This window comes from Ictalurus furcatus, chromosome 26, assembly GCF_023375685.1.
Source record: "Ictalurus furcatus strain D&B chromosome 26, Billie_1.0, whole genome shotgun sequence".
NCBI classification, from domain to species: domain Eukaryota; kingdom Metazoa; phylum Chordata; class Actinopteri; order Siluriformes; family Ictaluridae; genus Ictalurus; species Ictalurus furcatus.
The window spans coordinates 2,632,549-2,654,008 of record NC_071280.1 but is presented as its reverse complement, the minus strand read 5'-3'; the positions used below and the strand labels follow the sequence as shown (position 1 = coordinate 2,654,008).

General features: G+C 38.7%; 3 protein-coding genes across 6 annotated transcripts; 1 reads left to right on the top strand and 2 right to left on the bottom strand.

Annotated features, from left to right (window-relative positions):
• Positions 1 to 3,276: 3,276 nt before the first annotated feature.
• Positions 3,277 to 10,499, top strand: mxa (myxovirus (influenza) resistance A). Its single transcript, XM_053615528.1, has 13 exons — positions 3,277 to 3,306; positions 3,393 to 3,591; positions 4,133 to 4,285; positions 4,509 to 4,663; positions 6,347 to 6,485; positions 6,581 to 6,779; positions 7,181 to 7,259; positions 7,344 to 7,466; positions 8,036 to 8,177; positions 8,311 to 8,469; positions 8,622 to 8,698; positions 8,843 to 9,106; positions 9,852 to 10,499. The coding sequence occupies exons 2-13, from the start codon at positions 3,402 to 3,404 to the stop codon at positions 10,074 to 10,076; spliced, it is 1,905 nt and encodes a 634-aa protein (XP_053471503.1). The 5' UTR covers positions 3,277 to 3,306; positions 3,393 to 3,401; the 3' UTR covers positions 10,077 to 10,499.
• A 69-nt stretch (positions 10,500 to 10,568) lies between these two features.
• Positions 10,569 to 14,744, bottom strand: pcnp (PEST proteolytic signal containing nuclear protein). Of its 4 annotated transcripts, none has more exons than XM_053615532.1 (5): positions 14,653 to 14,744; positions 13,531 to 13,727; positions 12,600 to 12,665; positions 12,456 to 12,511; positions 10,569 to 11,093 (listed from the first exon to the last, which is right to left on the bottom strand). In XM_053615532.1, the coding sequence occupies exons 1-5, from the start codon at positions 14,693 to 14,695 to the stop codon at positions 10,985 to 10,987; spliced, it is 471 nt and encodes a 156-aa protein (XP_053471507.1). In that variant the 5' UTR covers positions 14,696 to 14,744; the 3' UTR covers positions 10,569 to 10,984. The 4 variants fall into 4 exon arrangements, with proteins under 4 accessions (XP_053471507.1, XP_053471506.1, XP_053471504.1 ...); XM_053615531.1 differs by having other exon boundaries at positions 13,531 to 13,730; positions 14,653 to 14,734; XM_053615529.1 differs by having other exon boundaries at positions 13,531 to 13,730; positions 14,611 to 14,710.
• Positions 14,745 to 17,788: 3,044 nt separating this feature from the next.
• On the bottom strand, positions 17,789 to 21,460 carry mylz3 (myosin, light polypeptide 3, skeletal muscle). The gene is made up of 6 exons (XM_053615034.1): positions 21,379 to 21,460; positions 20,998 to 21,025; positions 19,374 to 19,517; positions 18,745 to 18,915; positions 18,414 to 18,491; positions 17,789 to 18,271 (listed from the first exon to the last, which is right to left on the bottom strand). The coding sequence occupies exons 1-6, from the start codon at positions 21,379 to 21,381 to the stop codon at positions 18,243 to 18,245; spliced, it is 453 nt and encodes a 150-aa protein (XP_053471009.1). The 5' UTR covers positions 21,382 to 21,460; the 3' UTR covers positions 17,789 to 18,242.

Sequence of the window (21,460 nt, the reverse complement as noted above, 5' to 3'; positions counted from 1 at the left end):
ATACAAATGGGATTTTATGAATTTTTTTTTTTCTCTCTGGTTAACCATTATTAATCCAGTACAACAACATAATAATAATGAATTCACCCAGCTACTGAACAATAACAGTTTTAATAAAGTAAGGAAAAAACAGAAATCATATTAATGACAACAGCTGCAAAGTCTTTTTTTTTAATGTTACACACCAGCAAAACATTTTAACATTAATTTTTGAAGTATAATGTCAAATCGGAATATTTCCAAACATTTCCATACATATTGCTGAGGAGCTAGAGCTTTTAACATGTCAAACTTTCTAATTAAACACATATTAAGAAACAAATTCCTGACATCAAGAAGTGCCTGAGATGAACAAGTTCATTAAGAACAATTGGCTGACACACTGTGTCTCAGAAGGTGCTGGCTACTGGCAAAAGTTCTCCATGAGTTTTCATCTGGGAGATTGTCTCTTTGATGGCGCTGCTGATTCCATCTATTTATCAGTAAATACTTATATATTATAAGTTCTTGGGTGTCTGCTTATTTTCCTGTATGATACCTCTGAATACAGATATTCATAAGCATGGTATAGGCTTCCACTGCTTTGCTGTTGAGACAAAGCTGTATGTTTCAACAAAGCCAGATGAGGGACATCAGCTTAATACTGTTGAGGACATTAGACACTGGAGGCTGAGTCACTTCTGACAAAAAAGAAGTACTTCTACTAAGACCACAGGCAGCTAGAAGTAACCTTTCTGTATATGTTCTCACTCTGGATGGCCTTTCAGTTACATCATTAGCAGCGGTGCAGTGAAAGACTTGGTGGGATTATTGACCCCAGTCTCTCATTTGAAGCTCATGTAAATAATATTACCGCAACTGCATTTTCATCTCAGAAACATTGCTAAACTATATAAGAAATATAATGTCATTACATGACTCATCAACCAGTTCATGATTTCTATGTTGGACTTTTGTTATCATTTCACCTTGCTGTCTGGGTGAACCAATAGGTGTATACACAAGATCCAGTTAGTCCAGAATATCTAGCAATGAAATTACATCCCAAACACTTATAAAAACGTGCCACGGTAATTGGTGTTATTCTATATCTTTTGCGTTAGAGCTATACATAGAAAGGGTATTGACACGCTGTTGATGTCTGTTAGATAATTATTAACATACTATTTACACACCGTTCTATGTGTCTACAGTTTCCCATATAATATTTGAACTTGTCTGGCCTATTAGGCATGACACAGACATCTGAATGGAAATGTTAAATGCACACATTGTTAACATGTATTTGCGTACCCTGCATCAGAAGTCCCTCAGTTTCTGTTCATGTACACCTTTTCTTGCACCAAAAACAAAAATATATATAAATGACATAAAACATGACATTCTGATAGGGCAGATGAGTTTCCTTACTGATGTATACAATGTCCTCCACTAATATTGGCACCCTTTGTAAATATGAGCAAAGAAGGCTATGAAAAATTGTCTTTATTGTTTAAACTTTTGATATTTTCTTTTTTTAAAAATCACAAAAATACTCTACTGTCATGGATATCAAACAATTGCAAACAAAATACAGGTTTATCAAAAAAAAAAACTTTGTTAAATATAGGTGTGCAACAATTATTGGCACCCTTTTAATCAATACTTTGTGCTACCTCCCTTTGCCAAGATAACAGCTCTGAATCTTCTCCTATAATGCCTAATGAGGTTGGAGGATACATGGTGAGGGATCTGAGACCATTCCTCCATACAGAACCTCTCCAGATCCTTCAAATTTCAAGGTACACGCTGGTAGACTCTCCTCTTCAGTTCACCTCACAGGTTTTCTATGGGGTTCAGGTCAGGGGACTGGGATGAACATGGCAGGACCTTGATTTTGTGGTCAGTAAACCATTTTTGTGTTGATTTTGATGTATGTTTTGGATCATTGTCCTGCTGGAAGATCCAACCACGGCCCATATGAAGCTTTCTGGCAGAGACAGTCAGGTTTTCATTTAATAATATCTGTTGATATTTGATAGAGTCCATGATGCCATGTATCCTAACAAAAAGTCCTTTATGTAGCCTACACTAATTACCTCGATATTATATTTATTATATATTCTTATTTGGATGCTTTGTGCCCATTAGCGTGATTTAAATATTATTATCAATTTAATATTCACTGATTCCACTAACGTTCCATTAAACACAATCAATGGCCAACAGCTCCATCTAGTGTTTAATAGAGACCGTGATTTTTGTGCAATAAGTTCTATAATGTTCATTTAAAGGTGCCTTAGGCAAGATTTCTCAACATTTGTCAAGATTCGATCTCTAACAGTGATAAAGTGCACTATATAACACTAAAAAACATGAAAAATGAATCTCTTAATGATTTATGAGAATGGTCACGAGGGTGCGGAGTGAAGGGGTGCGAGGGCGTGTTTATGAAATGGCTGACAGGATAACCATGTAAACACAAACAGGACTTCTGAGGACCCCTGAGTTCACCGCTTAAACCATTGTGTGTGTGTGTGTGTGTGTGTGTGTGTGTGTGTGTGTGTGTGTGTGTGTGTGTGTCTGTGTGTGTCTACATATTTTCCATCTTATTCACAATATTGGTAAGGGGAAAAAGCGGCCATTGCACCTTTAACATACGACTGACAATGTAAAAACGAAAAACAAAAAAATCTACACATTGTATGCTATAAAACTTCTCATTCGTGGCATTTGCCCAGCATTATGTAGCATGTTTAATCAGTGAGTACTTTGTAGCTTTACATTTGATGTAATTTTGTACACACTCGCCACTTTTAACCAAATATTACCCAAATATATGTAAGTGTGCAAAAACAAACAAAAAAAAAAAACAAACAAACGTCATTTTGGTTAAACCAGGTTAACCAGACACCTGATCTTTACTGTGGAACCTTACCATGAAACGATACCTAATAAAAGACCAAAAAAAACCTGCGCTTACTTTCGTTTTCGAGTTTTTAGACACAAAAAGACTCGATTCTTCACACTGAATCGATTCTTTAAAGCAAAGCTATATACATGAGTCGAGTTTTATTGTGTATGATTTGCTACAGTGAAAAACACCTATGATGACTAGTCTACATAAGCTAACAATATTTTGTTTTTAGCCTTTGACTAAAAAAAGGGCTTTAATATGTTTGTTTGTAAGCGACTCCAGGGATCGACTCCGTTAGATGAATCATTTGGAAAGAACCGATTCGTTGGATTTGGATGATAAATAGAGCATCCTGGTGCACAAGTTTCGGTTTCACAAGAAACACAGCGGAAACAAGGCTGCGGTATGCGGTATGCTGTAGCTCAGACTCCAAACGAGAACAATAAGATCTAATTGTTAATAGTAAGTAATACTTATACTTAATACTGATTCTCAGCGGTCAAAGATGAGCGCGAGCCTGAGTGAGCAGTATGAGGAGAAGGTGCGCCCGTGCATCGACCTGATCGACTCTCTGCGCGCGCTGGGTGTGGAGAAGGACCTCGCGCTTCCAGCCATCGCCGTGATCGGAGACCAGAGCTCGGGGAAGAGCTCGGTGCTGGAGGCGCTGTCCGGAGTCGCTCTGCCCCGCGGGAGTGGTGAGACACCATGAGTCAACATTAAAAAATACTATTAATTTTATTCTTAACTTTATCTGGAACCCCCCCAAATGTAAAGATGGATGAAGGATGAAAGAAGGGATAGGTTATGTGGTTTGAATATGCAGTTTTGTATTTCCTGTAACCAAAACTAAAGCACAGGGGATATCCATGGGAGGATGGTGGGATAAGTGGATGGATGGATGAATGAATGAATGAATGAATGAATGAACAGAAGGGTGAAAATGACCAATCCATATATAAAACATTGTTATGAGCTTTTGTCAGACCTTATGTCTACGGAAGAGGGCAGTTTTGTGCTTTCCACACAGTGTGCTCCGCTGCCCTGGGAACTATGATGTGGGAACGCTAGCTAGTGGTTGGAATTTTTCCGACAAAACATGATTCCACCATTATATCAAGAGTGTTCTTATGTATGACCTTAACGAGCTAGCTTCACTGTAGCCCGGTTACAATTTATCCCACCTGGAACCGCCCACCTGAGTGCTGACAAACGTTCTGATTGTGTCCACGCACGCAGGTATCGTGACAAGATGTCCACTCGAGCTGAAGATGAAGAGGAGCCGAGAGGAAGACTTCTGGCATGGAAAGATCAAGTACAAGAAAGATCACGATGAGGATTATGAGGAAGAGATCCAAAATCCAGCAGACGTGGAGAAAAAGATTAGAGAAGGTAGGGCACCACTTCAAACCCTTTTTTTTCCCACTCCTGCTAGCGAGATCTCTCTGTTTGGATGTATTCGCGAATGCTAGCTAGCTTTGTTTGGGCTTTAACATTACTGTCTCCAACAGTTTGCGTGTATTCCTTAATGTTAGCTAAGTACTTTTACTTAGTCATGCACTTTAATTCACCTAGATATGTAACTGTTATTGGCTTATGTGCATGCCCTTTTTAGCTCAGGACCATATGGCTGGGGTCGGCGTGGGCATCAGTGACGAGCTCATCAGCCTGGAAGTAACGTCAGCTGATGTTCCAGACCTCACACTCATCGATCTGCCTGGTATTGCCCGTGTGGCAGTCAAAGGCCAACCGGAGAACATCGGAGAACAGGTAAAGCATATTTACAAATCTCACAAAAGTGAGTACACCCCTCACATTTTTGTAAATATTTGATTATATCTTTTCATGTGACAACACTGAAAAAATGACACTTTGCTACAATGTAAAGTAGTGAGTGTACAGCTTGTATAACAGTGTAAATTTGCTGTCCCCTCAAAATAACTCAACACATAGCCATTAATGTCTAAACCGCTGGCAACAAAAGTGAGTACACCCCTAAATGAAAATGTGGAAGTGTTTCAAAGAGGATTTTAGTATTGGATTTAGCATTTTAGCACGGTCAATGCCCTTAGCCACTAAAGAATCGGCTGATCTCTTGATAGTTGCTCCGACCACATCAGTAGGGCCCTTCCCATGGCCTGCCTCCAGAAAACTCCAGTTAACTGCTATAAACGCCACCTGAAATGGAAATGTTGACAAAAGGTTTTCTTTCCTTGATACTGCATTGTTGGCCCATCACTAATGAAGCGCAGCTTTTGCACACTTGCAATCCTGAAGAGCAGGTTTTAGCTCTGAACAAATAACGACAGAGCCATGTGTCATTGAGGGAGGTATGGAACAGAACGATTCACTACCCTTTGTAGTCTATACGACACAATTGCTCAATTCTGGGACGCCCCAAAATGTATCTGTCTTTTTCAAATATTTCCAAAAGCTCTTCAGTTGTGCCCTATGGTATTTCATGGCCCATTTGTTCCACCAGGTTGTTTCTCCCAATGTCCTTGACATGAATGCGTGGGGCCTCTTTTTTTCTTTTCTTTTTTTTTTCATGACACGCAGCACACTCTTGGTACATGCAGGTTCTTCTGCTTTAATCACAACACAAGCCTCTCTGCCACCTTCAGCAGGTTATTTGTGCCAAGTGGTGATGACAAGTTGCTTTATTCTGTCAGCGTTTTCATGCACTCTGTATAAGCAGGTGTCCTTGTTGTTGATGTTCGGACACACAATCCAGAACGGTCTCAATCTACAGAAATAGGAGTATGAAATCTTAAGTTGGGGCATCTCCATAATCAACTTTTGGTGGAGATTTTGTATTGTATCAGAGAGATAGATAGCTTTTCTGCCAATGAGTGTATTGTGCAACAGGACTTCTTGACACTTGACACTCAATAACTGACTCCACTGGCTTCATTCTTTGTAAACTCTTCCTGTAACTGAAAACTCTCATTTCCTCATGGACTGTAGCTCCATCTCTAACTGTCCCTTCTCTGTTCTGGTATGTTCTGGTATGTTCTGGTGTATGTTCACCCTCACTTGATGGACCAGGTGGAATTGTTTGCTCTCCATCTTGCTCGAGAATGCATCTCTTTTCCCTTTTAGTCAAGTCTATTATGTATTTCGATTTCCCCTCTTTCTTTTGTAGGTATCGCTGGTATCTAAATGTACCTATAACTAACTAACATGAACAAATGCTAGATAACACAATAAGGAAATGCAACCAGAAGTCCTACAGTACAATGCTAGTAACACGCAGCCCAAGCAAACCTCAGTAAAGCTGGTTAGGTGAGATATAAATACAGCATATGGTGTATTGGTGTACTTAACAGCTGTGCAGAGGAACTTTTCCAAAGTGCAACGCAATCCGATCAACGAATACCACAACGGTTCTGATGCATCCCTAATTACAGTTATACACATACCGAGTTATACACACTAACGACTTTCGTTCAGATTAAGAGGCTGATCAAAAAGTTCATCACAAAGCAAGAAACCATCAACCTGGTGGTGGTGCCGAGTAACGTGGACATCGCCACTACTGAAGCGCTGAAGATGGCTCAGGAAGTTGATCCAAATGGCGAGAGAACCCTCGGTCTGTGCACCCTTTTCATCAGTATCATAGAGAACTTTCCCACATGCATAAGATGCCTTTATCGAGCTTGTATACGTGTGTGTTGATTATAACAGGCATCCTAACGAAGCCTGACCTGGTGGATAAAGGCACGGAGGAGACGGTGGTGTCCATCATCCATAACGAGATCATTTACCTCACCAAAGGCTACATGATCGTCAGGTGCCGAGGGCAGAAGGAGATCATGGACCGCGTCTCTCTGCACGAAGCCACCGAGAAGGAGAAGGACTTCTTTAAAGACCACCCACATTTCAGGTGCCATGTTTGACTTCACGAGGGACGAGTAGAACAATTTGTTGAAATGATAATGAACTGAGATTTATCATTTAGTAAAACTAGTACTATTTGGAATCGATTGAGAATATGTACATTATTTGAGCTCTTAATACACTTCCATGAATTTTTGTTTAAATATATTAATTAACCTATATGTGATTAATTAATTCAAAAAGTGTTAAATGTTCGTATTTGATTAACTTTTTGTTTGCTTTATATTTTACCATTACAAAATTTTAATCAAATGACGAATACATTTAATTTACTACATGTGCATAATATTTGAATATAAAATTTAATTACTTAATTACTGACATAATTACTTTTTTCTTTGAGGAGTCAATTATTCCTTTACATTTTTTTTGCTTGTTTTTTTACAGCACACTGTATGAGGAAGGCATGGCCACCATTCCCAACCTGGCTGAGAAACTCACACTTGAACTCGTGCATCACATTGAGGTAAAAATAGCATTGTTCCACAATCCCTCAAATTGTGTAGTAAACAATCCATTCTGGTGGTAAAATGTGTGTGTGTGTGGTTAGCTATCTCTGCCACGACTGGAGGAGCAGATTGATATAAAGTTGGCTGACTCTCAGGCTGAACTGGATCGCTATGGCTCAGGGCCTCCTACAGAACCAGCGGAGAGGATCTGCTTCCTGATTGACGTGAGTTATACACAATCCAAATATGCAAGCTCAAACGTGACGTTCCCGCACACTGAAATAACAACAAATCAACTTAAAAACACCTATGGAAGTTCACTGGTTGGATATGCCCAATGTCCAATTTTCCTGCTTTTCTCAGCTTCAAAATGGCTGGCTTTTCTCCTATAGACAGCTCTCTGGTCTTCATGTTGGTTTATCCTTTTTAAACAACAAATGCAGTCTTCACAGGCAAAACCCAGGGTAGACATTCAGAGCTATTAATTCTTTAAACAATCAATCTAACAGGACACACCTGAGCAGTCACGTGTTCCAATATTTTTGTAAAATCACTTGAAAAAATGGGCGGGTTCAAACAAAAGGTGCTGTGTTCTAAGTTGTTTAACACGTCAAGATGTAAATATGAGGAAATGCTGAAAGCTGAAATTCCGATCTTGTCGTCTCGTGTTCATCTTTTGATCTCAAACACAAATGTCTTCGACATATAGCGCAAACAATAAAACTGGTTTTGCCAGAGTTGTGTGGCTTTCCTACAATATCTCGGTATTTTCTTTTTTTATGGTGCGTATTAGAAAGTTACAGCGTTCACTCAGGACGCCATTAACCTCACAACCGGAGAGGAGCTGAAGAACATCCAACATCTCAACATCTTCTCGAGCCTGCGGAGGCAGTTTGCGCTATGGAAGATGCATCTGGACGACTCAGGAGAGACGTGTGAGTAGTGGAGTGATGACGTATCGCAGATGTTCGGGACATGGTGCTTGGCCCCCCTGCTTTCACAGAATTGTAATAGAACGGTGATGAGCTTAAGCTGTATATGAAAGAAATCCTTAAACTATTTTTCTAGTCAAGAGCAGGATTGAGAAGGAAGTGAACGAGTATGAGGAAAAATACAGAGGTAGGGAACTCCCAGGATTCATCAACTACAAGACCTTTGAGGTGATAGTGAAGGACCAGATCAAGCAGCTGGAGGAACCTGCCATCAGGAGGCTGAAGGAAATCTCAGGTATACGGCATGAACTTGTTTGAAGACACATAAGTAGAGAAAGACTTTCATACTTCCACAGATCCTAATCGTATTCTGGGTTTCCTTTGGTGTTTGTATCAACATTTATTACAGGAAGTTGTATTGACCGAGATCTCCCCATCTGTTTTTAGATCTCATTCGGAAGGGCTTCATCCAACTGGCTCAAAACAGCTTCTTGGGTTTCCCCAATCTCCTGAAAATGGCAAAGGTAGATCCTCATATTTACACCAAAAAAGTCAGCTGGACCATGAGCACCAGATGACAATATACGATAAACATTAAGCAAAGGCCTAGTACAATAGTCGATCCTCATGCATGTCATGGTTGTGATGGTTCTTTATTGTTCCTCCAGACCAAGATAGAGTGCATCAAGCAGGTGAAGGAGTTGGAGGCCGAAACAATGCTGAGGACTCAGTTTAAGATGGAGCTGATCATCTACACCCAAGACAGCATGTACAGTGACACTCTGAGCACGCTGAAACTCGAGGAGGAAGAAGGAGAGAGACAAAAAGTTATATTGCCGAATTCTTTCAGCATTTCATGTAGTTTATACAATCACTCCAACAACAGAGCTACTCTCGAGGAACTGATGCGCCACCTCAAGTCCTACTACAGCGTAAGTGGTTATTAGCTATGCTAACTGGTGCCTGTTGTAACCTCATACTACATTACAACTTTAATGTATAGGCTTAGCCTATAAATACATTTCTCAGGGAAATATGTGAGAGCTCTTGTTCGTTATTGCTATTTATTCAAACTTAAGGATATAAAAGGCTAGCATTTTGTTAGCCAGGTTACTGCTCAGAAATGTTGAAGTATTTTGGGAACCTAGAAATTGCAAATCATAGTTGATAACAGTTTGCCAAAACATGCTAGCAAAAAGTTTTAGCATTAGCCCTACTGTCCAACCTGAATCATTATTATATCAAACGTGTGACTACACGTGATCCTCCAGAAGCAATGTATTATTATTAACAAAATTTATTTTTTGAACAATTTACTAGAATTTTAATCTAATATGCAGTTAGTTACTGGTAATTGTGAACAAGAACGCATCAACGTAGCACGTTACTCATGCCAAACACCACCTAAAAGCCAGTTGTATTGAGCCAATTGAAGAACGATGGTTATTTATTAAAGTTTTAAGTAACGCATAACCTTTTATCTTTACATTATAATACGACTATACACTTTGATTAAACATGTTAGCACTATAAAGAACAATTCAAAGCTAGCTTCAGGTAGTGTTAGCCCAATTGGCTAAATCTGGTTTGGTACATCTCTGACGTTTGCTTCTTTAGCTTTGCACTAGAGCTATGACTTTAATTAGAATTTTTTTCGTCTTAATCGGACACGTTTAGATCGCGAGTAAGCGTCTGGCTGACCAGCTGCCGCTGGTGATCAGGTACCTGCTGCTGCAGGAGTCGGCGAAGCAGCTGCAGAGAGAAATGCTACAGCTCATGCAGGACAAAAACGCCACAGATCAGCTGCTGAAAGAAGATCACGACATCGGGAACAAACGCAACAACCTGCAAAGCCGCCAGAAGCGTCTGATGGAGGCCCGCAACTACCTGGTCAAGTTTTAGAGTCGTGTATAGTGTCTATTTTGTTGATCACTGGAAGCAAGCAACACGCAGTCCCAACAAATCAATTATAAAGCCAGAAATGCCTTTATAATATTATTATTAGTCCAGTATGTATATGTATTTATTGCCAATATCAAGATGTACTGTTCGCTTACTCCAATGTACGGTTATATGATAGTCAACATAGTACATCATAATATTGAAAGATATTTTCATTATAAGTGACGCATATTACATATACCCGAGAAAACTCCATTGAAACAGCGCACCCTTGTGATACGCATGACTTGGAGTATATGAAGAGACAGCGTTTCTCAATATTGGCTTAGCGGTTTATCCGGAGTGTCATTTCTGAGTATATTAGTTATCTGGAGTCTGTACCTAAACATTTGAAATAATAATAAAAAATTTTAAAAAACTGTTCTCATGTGAAGAAATCGTGTTTCCGAAGACAAGCGTGAAAGGAGTGACTGAATGAAACGAGACACTGCCTCATCTTATTGTTTAGGTTTAATCCTCTTTCCCAAAGAAACAGCCACACAACACAGAACACACATTCTTACTCCGTACACTTTAACCACACCACGTGTTTGATCAGCATCAGGAACTCTACGTCTTATAAATCTACTTCCTTATTGCTAATAATGTCCATCTAATTGGTATTTGGTACTACAATTGATCAAATATGCTAACCGTGGTAAATCTGGAGAAAAATACGAATCACCATCAACATAAATTAATGAAAGGCTATGATTCTGTGGTTAAAAAAACAAAACAAAAACAATCACACGTTAAAAAGTGGCGTCGGAGTGGCAAAGTCGCATCACGTATGTACATGTATATTTTACAAAAGTCTGTCGAAAAAAAACAACAAAAAAAAACAACAACGAGGGTTATAACGTAGGGAGTTATTTGTCCGTTTGTGATTTGAGCTTCCTCTCCCAGAGCTTCTGGTGGTCAGAGAATCCTTGCTTTCCTTTGTTGAAGGAGTTGGGGCCCGCCGAAGTCGGGGTGTCCCTGTAATAACACCGCAAAATGACAGAACACACACAAAAAAAACCAATGTAATTCATAGTCAAATAAAATAACTGTAATCTTCCACTTTTCTTCCTGTTGCATTTAATTCTAGTTTATTAAACGCAACAGTCTGGGAACCAAGTATAGCTGCAAGCAGCGTGTAAGGGGGCCAAACACTTTCCATCCCCGCCCTTTAGCGACAGAGGAAGACCAAAAGCCATTGGGACCATCGGTACTTTAAGATCCACCAAGGAGATCTTAAATATTAAATTCAAAGGCAAAACGTCCAACCGCTTCTGAGATATCGCCTAAGTTCCTGTTTCCTCCCAGATTGCAAATGAAGTCTAAATCATGCCTCTTAACATTGAGTAATATATATACACACACACACAGTATCTCACAAAAGTGAGTACACCCCTCACATTTTTGTAAACATTTGATTATATCTTTCAATGTGACAACACTGAAGAAATGACACTTTGCTACAATGTAAAGTAGCGAATGTACAGCTTGTATAACAGTGTACATTTGCTGTCCCCTCAAAATAACTCAACACAGCCATTAATGTCTAAACCACTGGCAACAAAAGTGAGTACACCCTTAAGTGAATTTGTTTCGCAAATTGCAAACTCGTTCCATCAGGAACGCTCAGGCGTCTTCGAGAAAAACAAGAACCTTGAGCTGATTCGAAAGTTATGAGCGGATTTACGGGTTTGTGAACTACAGTGCCACCTGGAGGCGAACTCAAAAGAAAAACATCTTGCGTTCCCTTTACGATCGGGTCCTACAAGAGTCTTTTTTCGGAATACATCACGCCCCTAACGAGATATGTCCTTGCGCTTCCTGTTTGCCGGCTTCGCTGTTAAACTGGTTTTGGTGTTTTGGACAAATTGTATCGTATATTAAAAATCTTTTTTTCTCGTGATGTTTGGATCCAAATTTGGTGATGATCGGACAAAATTTGTAAGCAATTTGAAATGATGCTAAATCTGACATGGCGGTAATTAACATCATGGTGTCTGCTGAACTTGGCTTGACCCAAAGGATCACAGCAAAGTGGTATCTCACTTGTAAGACGTGGCGTTGCAGAGTTATTAATGTAAAAGTATGTCCAATTTTGCCCTATTGGTGGTGCTAGAGAGCTTGCGTGGCATAAACTAAGACAGCTGAGACTGTCCTCTAAGACAGTGCCAAAACTTCCATTCCACAGGCTGCCATAGTCTCCAATTGTGGTGAAAGCGTAATAATAAGTGCTTGGCCCCCTAAGAAACACGGATTTTAATAACTATAGTGAGAATATATATATATATATATATATATATATATATATATATATATATATATATATATATATAGACAAACCTTCCAATGTTCTTCATCCTCATCTTCGCTTCTGGAGGCATCTCCTCTGGTTCACTCTATAAGGACAGACGGAAGCATTTTATATCAACGGCTAATCCTAATGTCGTAACACCTTAATGTCTCTGTTCGCGAGAAACTACTCACGTCATCGTCGTCGAAAACAGACGCAGGTTTTTTGGAGGGTAAAATGGGCGCTGCTTCCTTCGGTTTCTGGGGGGGGGGTACAATATGTACACGCTTTCAGACAGACGGTCAAGCGGTTATCCATCAGAGTTGTTAGTCGTCTGTTTGCTAACGCTAGCAGTCGGCTTGGTGAGACAAAGTTTGCGGGCTGAACTCCGTTAGCCAGCTACAGCAGCTGGCTTTAGCAAGATAATGAATTAAATAATATTATGATGACGAAAAAGAAACGTTTAAATGAATGTCGAGCATCAACTTGTCTACACGAGCCCTTTTTTTCTAGCCCTAGCTAGCTACGAAGCTCACGTTTTAACATTTAAATACGCGATTTTGAAAACCGTGAAATGTAAACAAGCCGCTCGTTCGTTCTGTGAGTCGGCTCATCGACATTGCGACATTTACATTTAACTTTACTTGTACAATATCTAGAACATGATGACAAACAAACAAAAGATTAAGTTGTGGTAAGCTCTGGGGGTGGAACTTCGTGAACGTGGGCGGGAATTATTCAAATTGTTGAACCCATCTTACAGTTAGAGACCTTTGGGGGGGGGTCGTCTTTGGACGGACTAAAAGACTAAACTTGTCGAATGCACCTTTAAATCAAGATTTACGCAATTCTATGCAAATTAGCTATAATGCGTAACGTGGAACAAATCCAACCGATGACCAATCCTACGGAGGCATGTGAGCTGACGTTTCAAACAACATAAGATCCTAGTTGCAATTAGTTAACCGCTAATTAACATTAGAAGCTACACATCACTACGACAGAACTAAATACGGAAAAACAGGCCACGCCCACAAGAACCAAACTACAAGCAAGATGACTGATTGAATGTAGGGTCAGCTAGCAAGCATTATTACTACTATTCTTCTTCCTAGGACTACTCACACTAGCTCCTAGCTTGATGGAAATAGGAGCAGCCTTCTTAGCGCTACTGACGCCCGGTTTGGGGATTTTAGGAGGTGCCGACTGGTTCTGGAGTTCGTCCTTGCTGGCTGGCCGTTTCCCGAGACCTCCTCCTTCTCCTCCTCCAGGGCTGTTGGAGACAGTGTTACTTTTCCCACCGTTTGCCTTCTCCTCCGCTCCTGCTGGAGGCGAAACAACTTACCAAGGTGAGCGACCGTAGCCGTGGTGGCCAAAGGAGAGCTACAGTTACCTGGAAGACGAGGGACGTCAGGAGGACCTGCTCAGAAGTGCTGCTGAGGAGCAGAGAAGCTCAACTTCTACTCGTCTAGCCACCTCCATCAGCATACTGATGCAAAACTAATCTACCCTGCCAAATATTTAATGTTTACGTGGAACCCGGTTACCTCATGTTATACCACAGCACTGCAGAAGGAGGAGTCGGTATAAGATATAATCGCTGTGGTATAAGATGAAAAAAATAAACACTTGAGGGTGTGCTGTTATAGGAAAATCATCAGCTTGAAGGTTGTCATAGCAACTCGGCATCATTACACCACCCTGTCTTTGATTACTTTCGTATAAAAGCACACACACCCCAAAAAAAGTGTTTTACTCCTTACACTGTGTTTATATAATAGATATTTGTGTGATATTACAGCCATAGAACATTGATTGAGGAAACTTGTTTGTATGATGCTAAACTGGTGGCCTTAAGCTTGCATTACTTATTAGCTATATTAGCCTGGTAGCTCAGGTGCACAGTTAAAAAGCAGGTTAAGAGATCAATTATTTCCTATAATGATAAACACTGCTCAATTAAGAGCAAAGCCAAGCTTTTTGTTTATAACCTGTAAACAGAAATCAGTTTCTAACCCTAAAACCAACTTCCCCCACAAACAAACAAACAAACAAACAAACACAACACAGCGAGCTAACGTTAGCTTAGCTTGCTAGGCTAATTTAGCTGCTTGCGATAATCTTGTGTATTTTCTGGGGATTAATTCGTGGCCTCTCATCTAATCATATTATAACCCAAATGAAATTAAACAGCTACAGCCAAACCTGTCTTTGTACTAAAATGAGAATTAGCGTTGATAATTTCACCTCCAGCCCGAGGCCCTTCGCCGCGGTGCTGCACCGTCGCCATTGTAGTGGGGGAAAAAATAAACTTTCCGGAAATGGACCCGCGTACGGGTGACGAGAAGGGACAAAGCGAGCGCGTTACATGAAATGCGCTTCGTTTTCTCGTCGACTTCAGGATTGGAACTGTAAAAGTCATATGACGTTTATAAACATCATTTATGTCGCGAGGTAGACTATAAAAAATTATATATATATATATATATATATATATATATATATATATATGTATATATATATATATATATATATATATATTATGTATATATGTATAAGTATATAAATATTTATATATTGTTATTTTTATAACATCAGTAGCCTGTGAAAATAATAAAGCTTATTTGTAAAAAAAAAAAAAAAAACACAGCAATAATAATAATAATAATAATAATAATAATAATAATGTGGTAGACTGTAAAAAATTATATCAAGTTTTATAAACATATGTTTTGTTGTGGACAGTAAATATAATATAAAGTTTATAAATATAATGTATTTTTGTAGTAGCCTGTGAAAATAATCTAAAATGTATTTGTAAAAAATAAAAAAAATAATAAATACACAATAATAACAACAACAACAATAATAATAATAATAATAATAATAATAATAATAAAGTTTATAAATATAATTAACTGTTTAGGGTAATTTGTAAAAAAAAAAGTGCTAGACTGTAAAAATTATATCAAGTTTAATAAACATATGCTTTGTTGTAGACAGTAAATATATAATATAAAGTTTATGAGTATAATTTATTTTTATAATAACCTGTGAAAATAATATAAAGTTTATAAATTTAATTTATTTTTGTCATAGACTGTAAAAAAAATATTAATATAAATAAATAAATATAAATATAAATGACCTTTTGTTGCAGACTGTAAAAAAATTACATAAAGTTTATGAATATAATTATAATATTAAAACATTTCTGCAGGCCAAGCACCCGGACTCGGTGAGCCACACATTCACAGACACTACAATTGATGCATAAGCAATCGAAGGAAAGCCGAACCATAACTATAGGCAAAGGGATTCAAGAATGATTTGTATTTGTATTTCACGTATTTGCCAATCTGTTATTGGACAACTGTTTTGAATATCAGAGTTCTTTTGATAACTTTTGTTTAGACAGATCTCAAGATGATGTGATCCAAATTTGATGAAGCAAAAATGTCACTAAGATTGAAGGATTTTTAGCATGTTATTGTAACTCATGACCAGTAGGTGGCGCTGTCACAAATGTTGTCGCATAGCCTCAGGTCATGGTCCTGAAGCTGCCTAACAAGTTTGTATCAGTGCCCAAAGTCGTTGCTGAGATACATCCTGTTTGGCAGCACATCCTGTTTGGCAGCTTTGCTGTCAGATTCATTGGCCCATTACAGGTGAATCATTTGGAGTGTTCAACATTCTTTGAATTTGCTTTATGAAACTTATTCTGAATATGACATGTGCCAAATTTGGTAATGATTTGGCAAAAATTGTAGGCAGAGTAGTGAAAAAGTAGTTTCGACAAAAAACAAGATGGCGGAAAACCTGATTGGCATCATAGAGTCGAGTTTGTTTGTTGAACTAGTCTCGACCCGGGGAATCCAGGGATGCCTACCTTTTAAATTTTGGACAGACAGTTCAAACGTTATGACCATGAACATACTTCATTTCTGTGGTAAACTGTAGAAAAAATATATAAATAAATAAAGTTTATAAATATCACTTTAATTTACCACATACACATTTTTTAAAACATATTTTAATAAAATATAAAGTGTATAAATCAAATTTATCTGAATAAAATCTGGAATGTGAAACGGATTGTGTACGGGTGTGCAAAAAATGACAAATTGGTTGTGTTTTTCTCATTTTCTCATTTGACATCCAGACTAGAACTGTAAAAATCCTCTGAAACGCACACCACAAGATTTTGAAATTCTGATTTCTGATTTTATGATTTATTATTTCCTTTTTTGGGGGGGGTTGAAATAATTAACATGACTGTTGGATTTGTTAATAGTGTGCATATCTGGGCCAAAAGTGACTTTTACCTTGTATATTTGTAAGACACGGCCGCACTCGGGCCAGATCTGAACCAGTTTAGTAGGTTCATTTCTGAGTCATCTTACAATCTCTTGTCCTGATCCTCTTGGAGCTCTCACTATAGTTAACTACACTATCAATCCATGAGGATCAGCTCTGGGATCGATGGCTCAGTGTGGTGGCAATGCTTACGTCCTATATATCAAAAGAGAAATTTTCTAGAGGTATCCTACAAGGTTCAGTGCTTGGTCCTCTTGTGTTTCCTTCTGCAAAGGACCTTAGATGGATTCTCTTACCACAGTTATGCTGACGATAGTCAACACACCCAAGACATGGATATTTCTGGAAATGCAGACCCACGTCTTCATCTCGCCATCTCTTTTGCAAAGTCTCTGCTTAATTAATATTGACTCGAAATGGGCTGACTCACTCATTAGTACCTCAGTAGCAAGTGCTTAACTTTAAATGCATTTCATACAGAAATTGCTTACTGTACAATGCATCAGTTCAAAACAACAAAAGACCAAACACAATTTCTTCAAGTTATGACTTCCATGATGGTCCATGTTGAAATTAATTGAAAACATAAATTAAGGCATTAAAAAAAAGATCCAAGGAAATAAATTATTAATCTGAGTTTTTTTTTTATTCGAAACACTTTTCAGGTGTTTGTTTAACAGGTTAGCATCTTATAGCAATTATCATTTAATAGTCATATAATAATAATAATTTTGATTTGGTGACAAAGCAAAAAAAAAAAAAAAAATCAAGTGAATAAACTGAGGATTTTAAAAAAAGTTTCTCCCTTTAGTTTCTTAATTGTTTACACAATTGATTATAGACTATAACACAATATGAAGTTGAAACAAATAAAATATGATTTAATTTGATGTCACTTGTATAACTTTATTTTAAATTTTATATATATACTTGTAATTTTTTGATGTTACTTATTTTCTACTCATAGTCATTTTTATGTTATAACATTTTATTCAATATTGTCCTTCTTTCATTTTAAATGTCGTTTAACGCGCTTCCGTAAGAACAAAAACCAAAGACCAATAGGAACTTTTGGAAAAAGTGTTTATTGCTAAACGTGAGTGTGTGAGGTCTGGGCAGCGGGGACGGCGGCCAAGTGTCGCGCCTTTAGCACGGCTGGAGTGTCACGGGTGGCCGAGGAGAACAGAAAACGCACCCTCACTTGATGAGCGGACGGTGACTATTCCCTCGATTTCCACCCAACCGTGGAACGCTGTCCCCGGGCCGAAGAGAAAGGAAAGATGCAAGAGCCAAAAAAAACTGCATTGGGGGGTTAGGGGGGGCGGGGGGTTGACTTCCAGAGAGAGAAAAATGTTGGCAAAAGGCAAAAAAATTGAGAGAATGTGTTTAGAAATTACATCTCATAGTCCTTTTTTTGTTGTTGTTTAGTTGGTCTTCGAAAACATAGTTGACGTCCTGACACCATGGGGTCTGTAGATACACCACCTTTCTCTCACCACTCTCTTGGAGAGGGGGGCTTCTTACACAGACAGGACATGCTTGACGAAAGCTGTAAAATGACAAGGAGACAAACATCAGATATTTCTAAAAACGATCTTAATTATCAATGCATGATGCTGGGGGAGGGGTGCACGTGTGGGTGTGGGTGTGTCAGGGGCAGGATGTTAGCCTGGTTCGTTTGGAAGCCTTACATTCATAGTTGACAGAACCGTTTTCGTCCTCCTGACCTTGCATCAAAGCATCTACCTCGGGCTCGGACATCTTCTCTCCTGTAGAAGGGCGGGGAAGTTCAACGTTACAACTTTATTCCAACCATCAATTCTTAAAGAAAGCTCTTGGACTTCCTTCCAGAAAATACATCACCTAAGGCTAAGGTAAATATATCTGGAACTTAACATTTCCCATGATAGTCTTTGTGGTTCTTGGACTTTCTCCCCCATTTGACCAAGCCATGAAAGGCAACACTAAGACAAAGACAATCATAATCAGCCATTTCCAACAGCCCCTTACTTGTTCACTCACCCAGCGTGGACAGAACAATGCGCAGCTCAGCGCCCATCACTGTGCCGTTGCCTTCCTTGTCGAAAACGCGCAGACCCTCAACGTAGTCGTCATAGGTTCCCTTCTGTACGGCGTTCACAGTCTTCATCATGGGCATGAAAGCATCAAAGTCGATCCTCTTGTTGGCCATGTCTAAAAACAGATCATACCACGTACTTCTGTAACATGCAGCACTAAGGATCACCAATGTTTTGGGGAAAATGAGGCTCGAATTTTTTTTTTGTATAAGCCAGCAATGGAAAAGTTAGACTTAATAACGTCCATTATGAACTTTGGGTTAAGTTACGGGACTGACAGTTTAATCCAAAGTCCATTGCTTAGCAAGATGATCAGGTGTTGTAGCCTATAATGTTATATATATATATATATATATATATATATATATATATATATATATATATATATAATCAATCATGAACTAAAGTTAGACTTAGCAAAGTTCAGATTTAAGTACAGGGTTGAACTGAATATTTATTTTGGATTAAGTAAATCCAAAGTTTATCAAGGTGACCAACTGTCATACCATATAACATGCCAATGTTTGTGTGTGTGTGTGTGTGTTTTTTTTTTTTAAATGGTTGATATCTTGCCTTCAGCGGATGGGTTTCCCAGAATCTGCTTGACGTCCTTGTTGGTTGGGTTTTGTCCCAGAGCGCGCATGACATCAGCAACCTGATTGAAGGCAATCTTGTTGTCGCCAACTCTGTCGAAGAGACCAAAGGCCTCTTTGAAGTCTAGAGAAAGGAAATTAAGATATATTCAGGCCTAAATTTGGCTATTATATGGGATTTTTTAAAAAGAAAAACCACGTAGCAGCATGGTGGTCACAAAGGCTAATGATTTTATCCTTACAAATCCGTAAGTTGCGTCTATTTTAATTGTATTTCATTACCATTGTAAAGAGTTCCATTGATATCCTGGTCATTGTTTTTCCACTCAAGGTCAAAGAAAGAAAGTAAGAAGTGGTATGTCCAAGAAGTCCAACTGTATGTCCAAGAAGACAAGGAGTGACCCTCAGCTGGCATTGCTATTTCTATGGGTCTAAATGGAAATTGATCCAGTGACAGGTTCATGGCCTAGTATGGACCAGCTGTCCCTCTTTCAGGCGCCATTTGGTAGTGTGTTAGCTGATACGCCTTAAGAAAGCAGCTTTCGCCAAACATGGCCAAGTGCAACAGGGGAATGCTGACTGAGGCGTAATCCGAAACCGTGAGTTAACAAGGCGGCTTTTTCTGGAAACGCGACTGTACGCACGCCTGCGATTCTATCAAAACAGGAAGGAGCGTAGCACGCAAATTATGACAATAACTCTAATGGTGAATGGTAACAACTTATCAGGGAACTGAGAGCAAAAAAACCCCCGCAGGAACAATAGATCACATTCCAGCAGTTTACTTAGGGGATCAACACTAATTCTCCATCGCCTTAAATATCCAGGATAACAGCTGCACCGAATCCTTGAATCATGTCTGGCTTGAAGCTGGTTTATACAAGCATTTTTAAGGTACGCCTACTTGATATATTCCAATATATGCTACTGTGGTACTCCTAAACAGATGAATTAATCACATTTTTAAAATATATTTCAAGTCCGATTGATCACATCATGTAGATCACACTCAAACCACTCTGTATCTATGTACAGTACAGCACACCCTCCGCTAGAAGCTATATTTAGCCTCGCTTTTCTTGGGGCGTCCTTGGGTTTGGTTGGTATTTCAACTTGCTATCGTCAAAAAAATAAAACAAACAACCCACGGCGGTGACAAATGTATATGTGTTAATTTGACACACTTTTTTTTCATGCTACGTTCAACCTACAATTTTGACGCGCTTATCCTCACTAATTGGAGATCGGCATTATCAGAAAATACAGCTGCAGAGGTTTAAGGTTGAATTATAATTCAATAATAAGCTTTGGGGTGTGTTATAGATAGAATTCAATCAAAGCCTTTAAAAGTCATCCATCATGTGACCATATCAAATTTTCTGTCGTAGGTAAAAAAACAAAAAAAAAAACAAATTGGGAGTTCTGGGACAGAAATAGCGCCGTGGCTCCTAGCAGTATATGTATATGTATGTAGAACTATCTTTGAAATTGTATATTTACATAGTTAAATAGGAGTACAATTTTGCTGAAACTAAGAATGCACTAATAAATAAATAAATAAATACACTATTTATAGCATTTGTACAGAAGGTTTGTATACTCACCCTCAATCTGGTCAGCAGTGAAGTCAGCCTGGCAAAGACACAAATACAAAAATCATTCTCGATTACATGACTGCAAATGGTTCATAAACGCATCGACGTGATTAAAAGATTTTGTTTGTGCATAAAAACCTAAGCTGGAATTGATTCTATTTCAAAACATCCTGCAGATGCATCTCTGCGACGCTAAAAACGAATATCACAGCTTTGTCTAAAAAAGTTTTGGGGGAAAAAGGGATCGCCAGCATTGCGTTCCTTTGCTTGGGAAGGACGTGATGCCGAAATTGTTTTTTTTGTTTTGTTTTTTTTGCAGAGATCGCAACGATAAATATCCAGACCAAAGCAAAAAGAGAGAGAGAGAGAGAAATATTCCCAAGTACACACCATGATGCAGTTTAGATGGAGGGGAGAAGGGGCACAAGTGAAGAAGCCGTAGTCCCAGGAGAGTGGTCCTGATCTCTCGGTT

Bases quoted from the DNA above. Each gene is read 5' to 3' on its own strand.
- mxa (XM_053615528.1), top strand. From the start codon at position 3,402: ATGAGCGCGAGCCTGAGTGAGCAGTATGAGGAGAAGGTGCGCCCGTGC. The intron at 7,260-7,343 runs GTAAAAATAGCA...GTGTGTGGTTAG, and splicing joins AACTCGTGCATCACATTGAG to CTATCTCTGCCACGACTGGA. The intron at 8,178-8,310 runs GTGAGTAGTGGA...CTATTTTTCTAG, and splicing joins GGACGACTCAGGAGAGACGT to TCAAGAGCAGGATTGAGAAG.
- pcnp (XM_053615529.1), bottom strand. From the start codon at position 14,695: ATGGCGACGGTGCAGCACCGCGGCGAAGGGCCTCGGGCTGGAGGTGAA. The intron at 13,731-14,610 runs GTTTGGCTGTAG...TTTCGCCTCCAG, and splicing joins TCATTTTAGTACAAAGACAG to CAGGAGCGGAGGAGAAGGCA. The intron at 12,512-12,599 runs GTGAGTAGTTTC...CTGTCCTTATAG, and splicing joins CTGTTTTCGACGACGATGAC to AGTGAACCAGAGGAGATGCC.
- mylz3 (XM_053615034.1), bottom strand. The intron at 19,518-20,997 runs GTGAGTATACAA...TCCTTTCTCTAG, and splicing joins CACTGCTGACCAGATTGAGG to ACTTCAAAGAGGCCTTTGGT. The intron at 18,492-18,744 runs GTGAGTGAACAA...GCCCTTCTACAG, and splicing joins CATTGTTCTGTCCACGCTGG to GAGAGAAGATGTCCGAGCCC.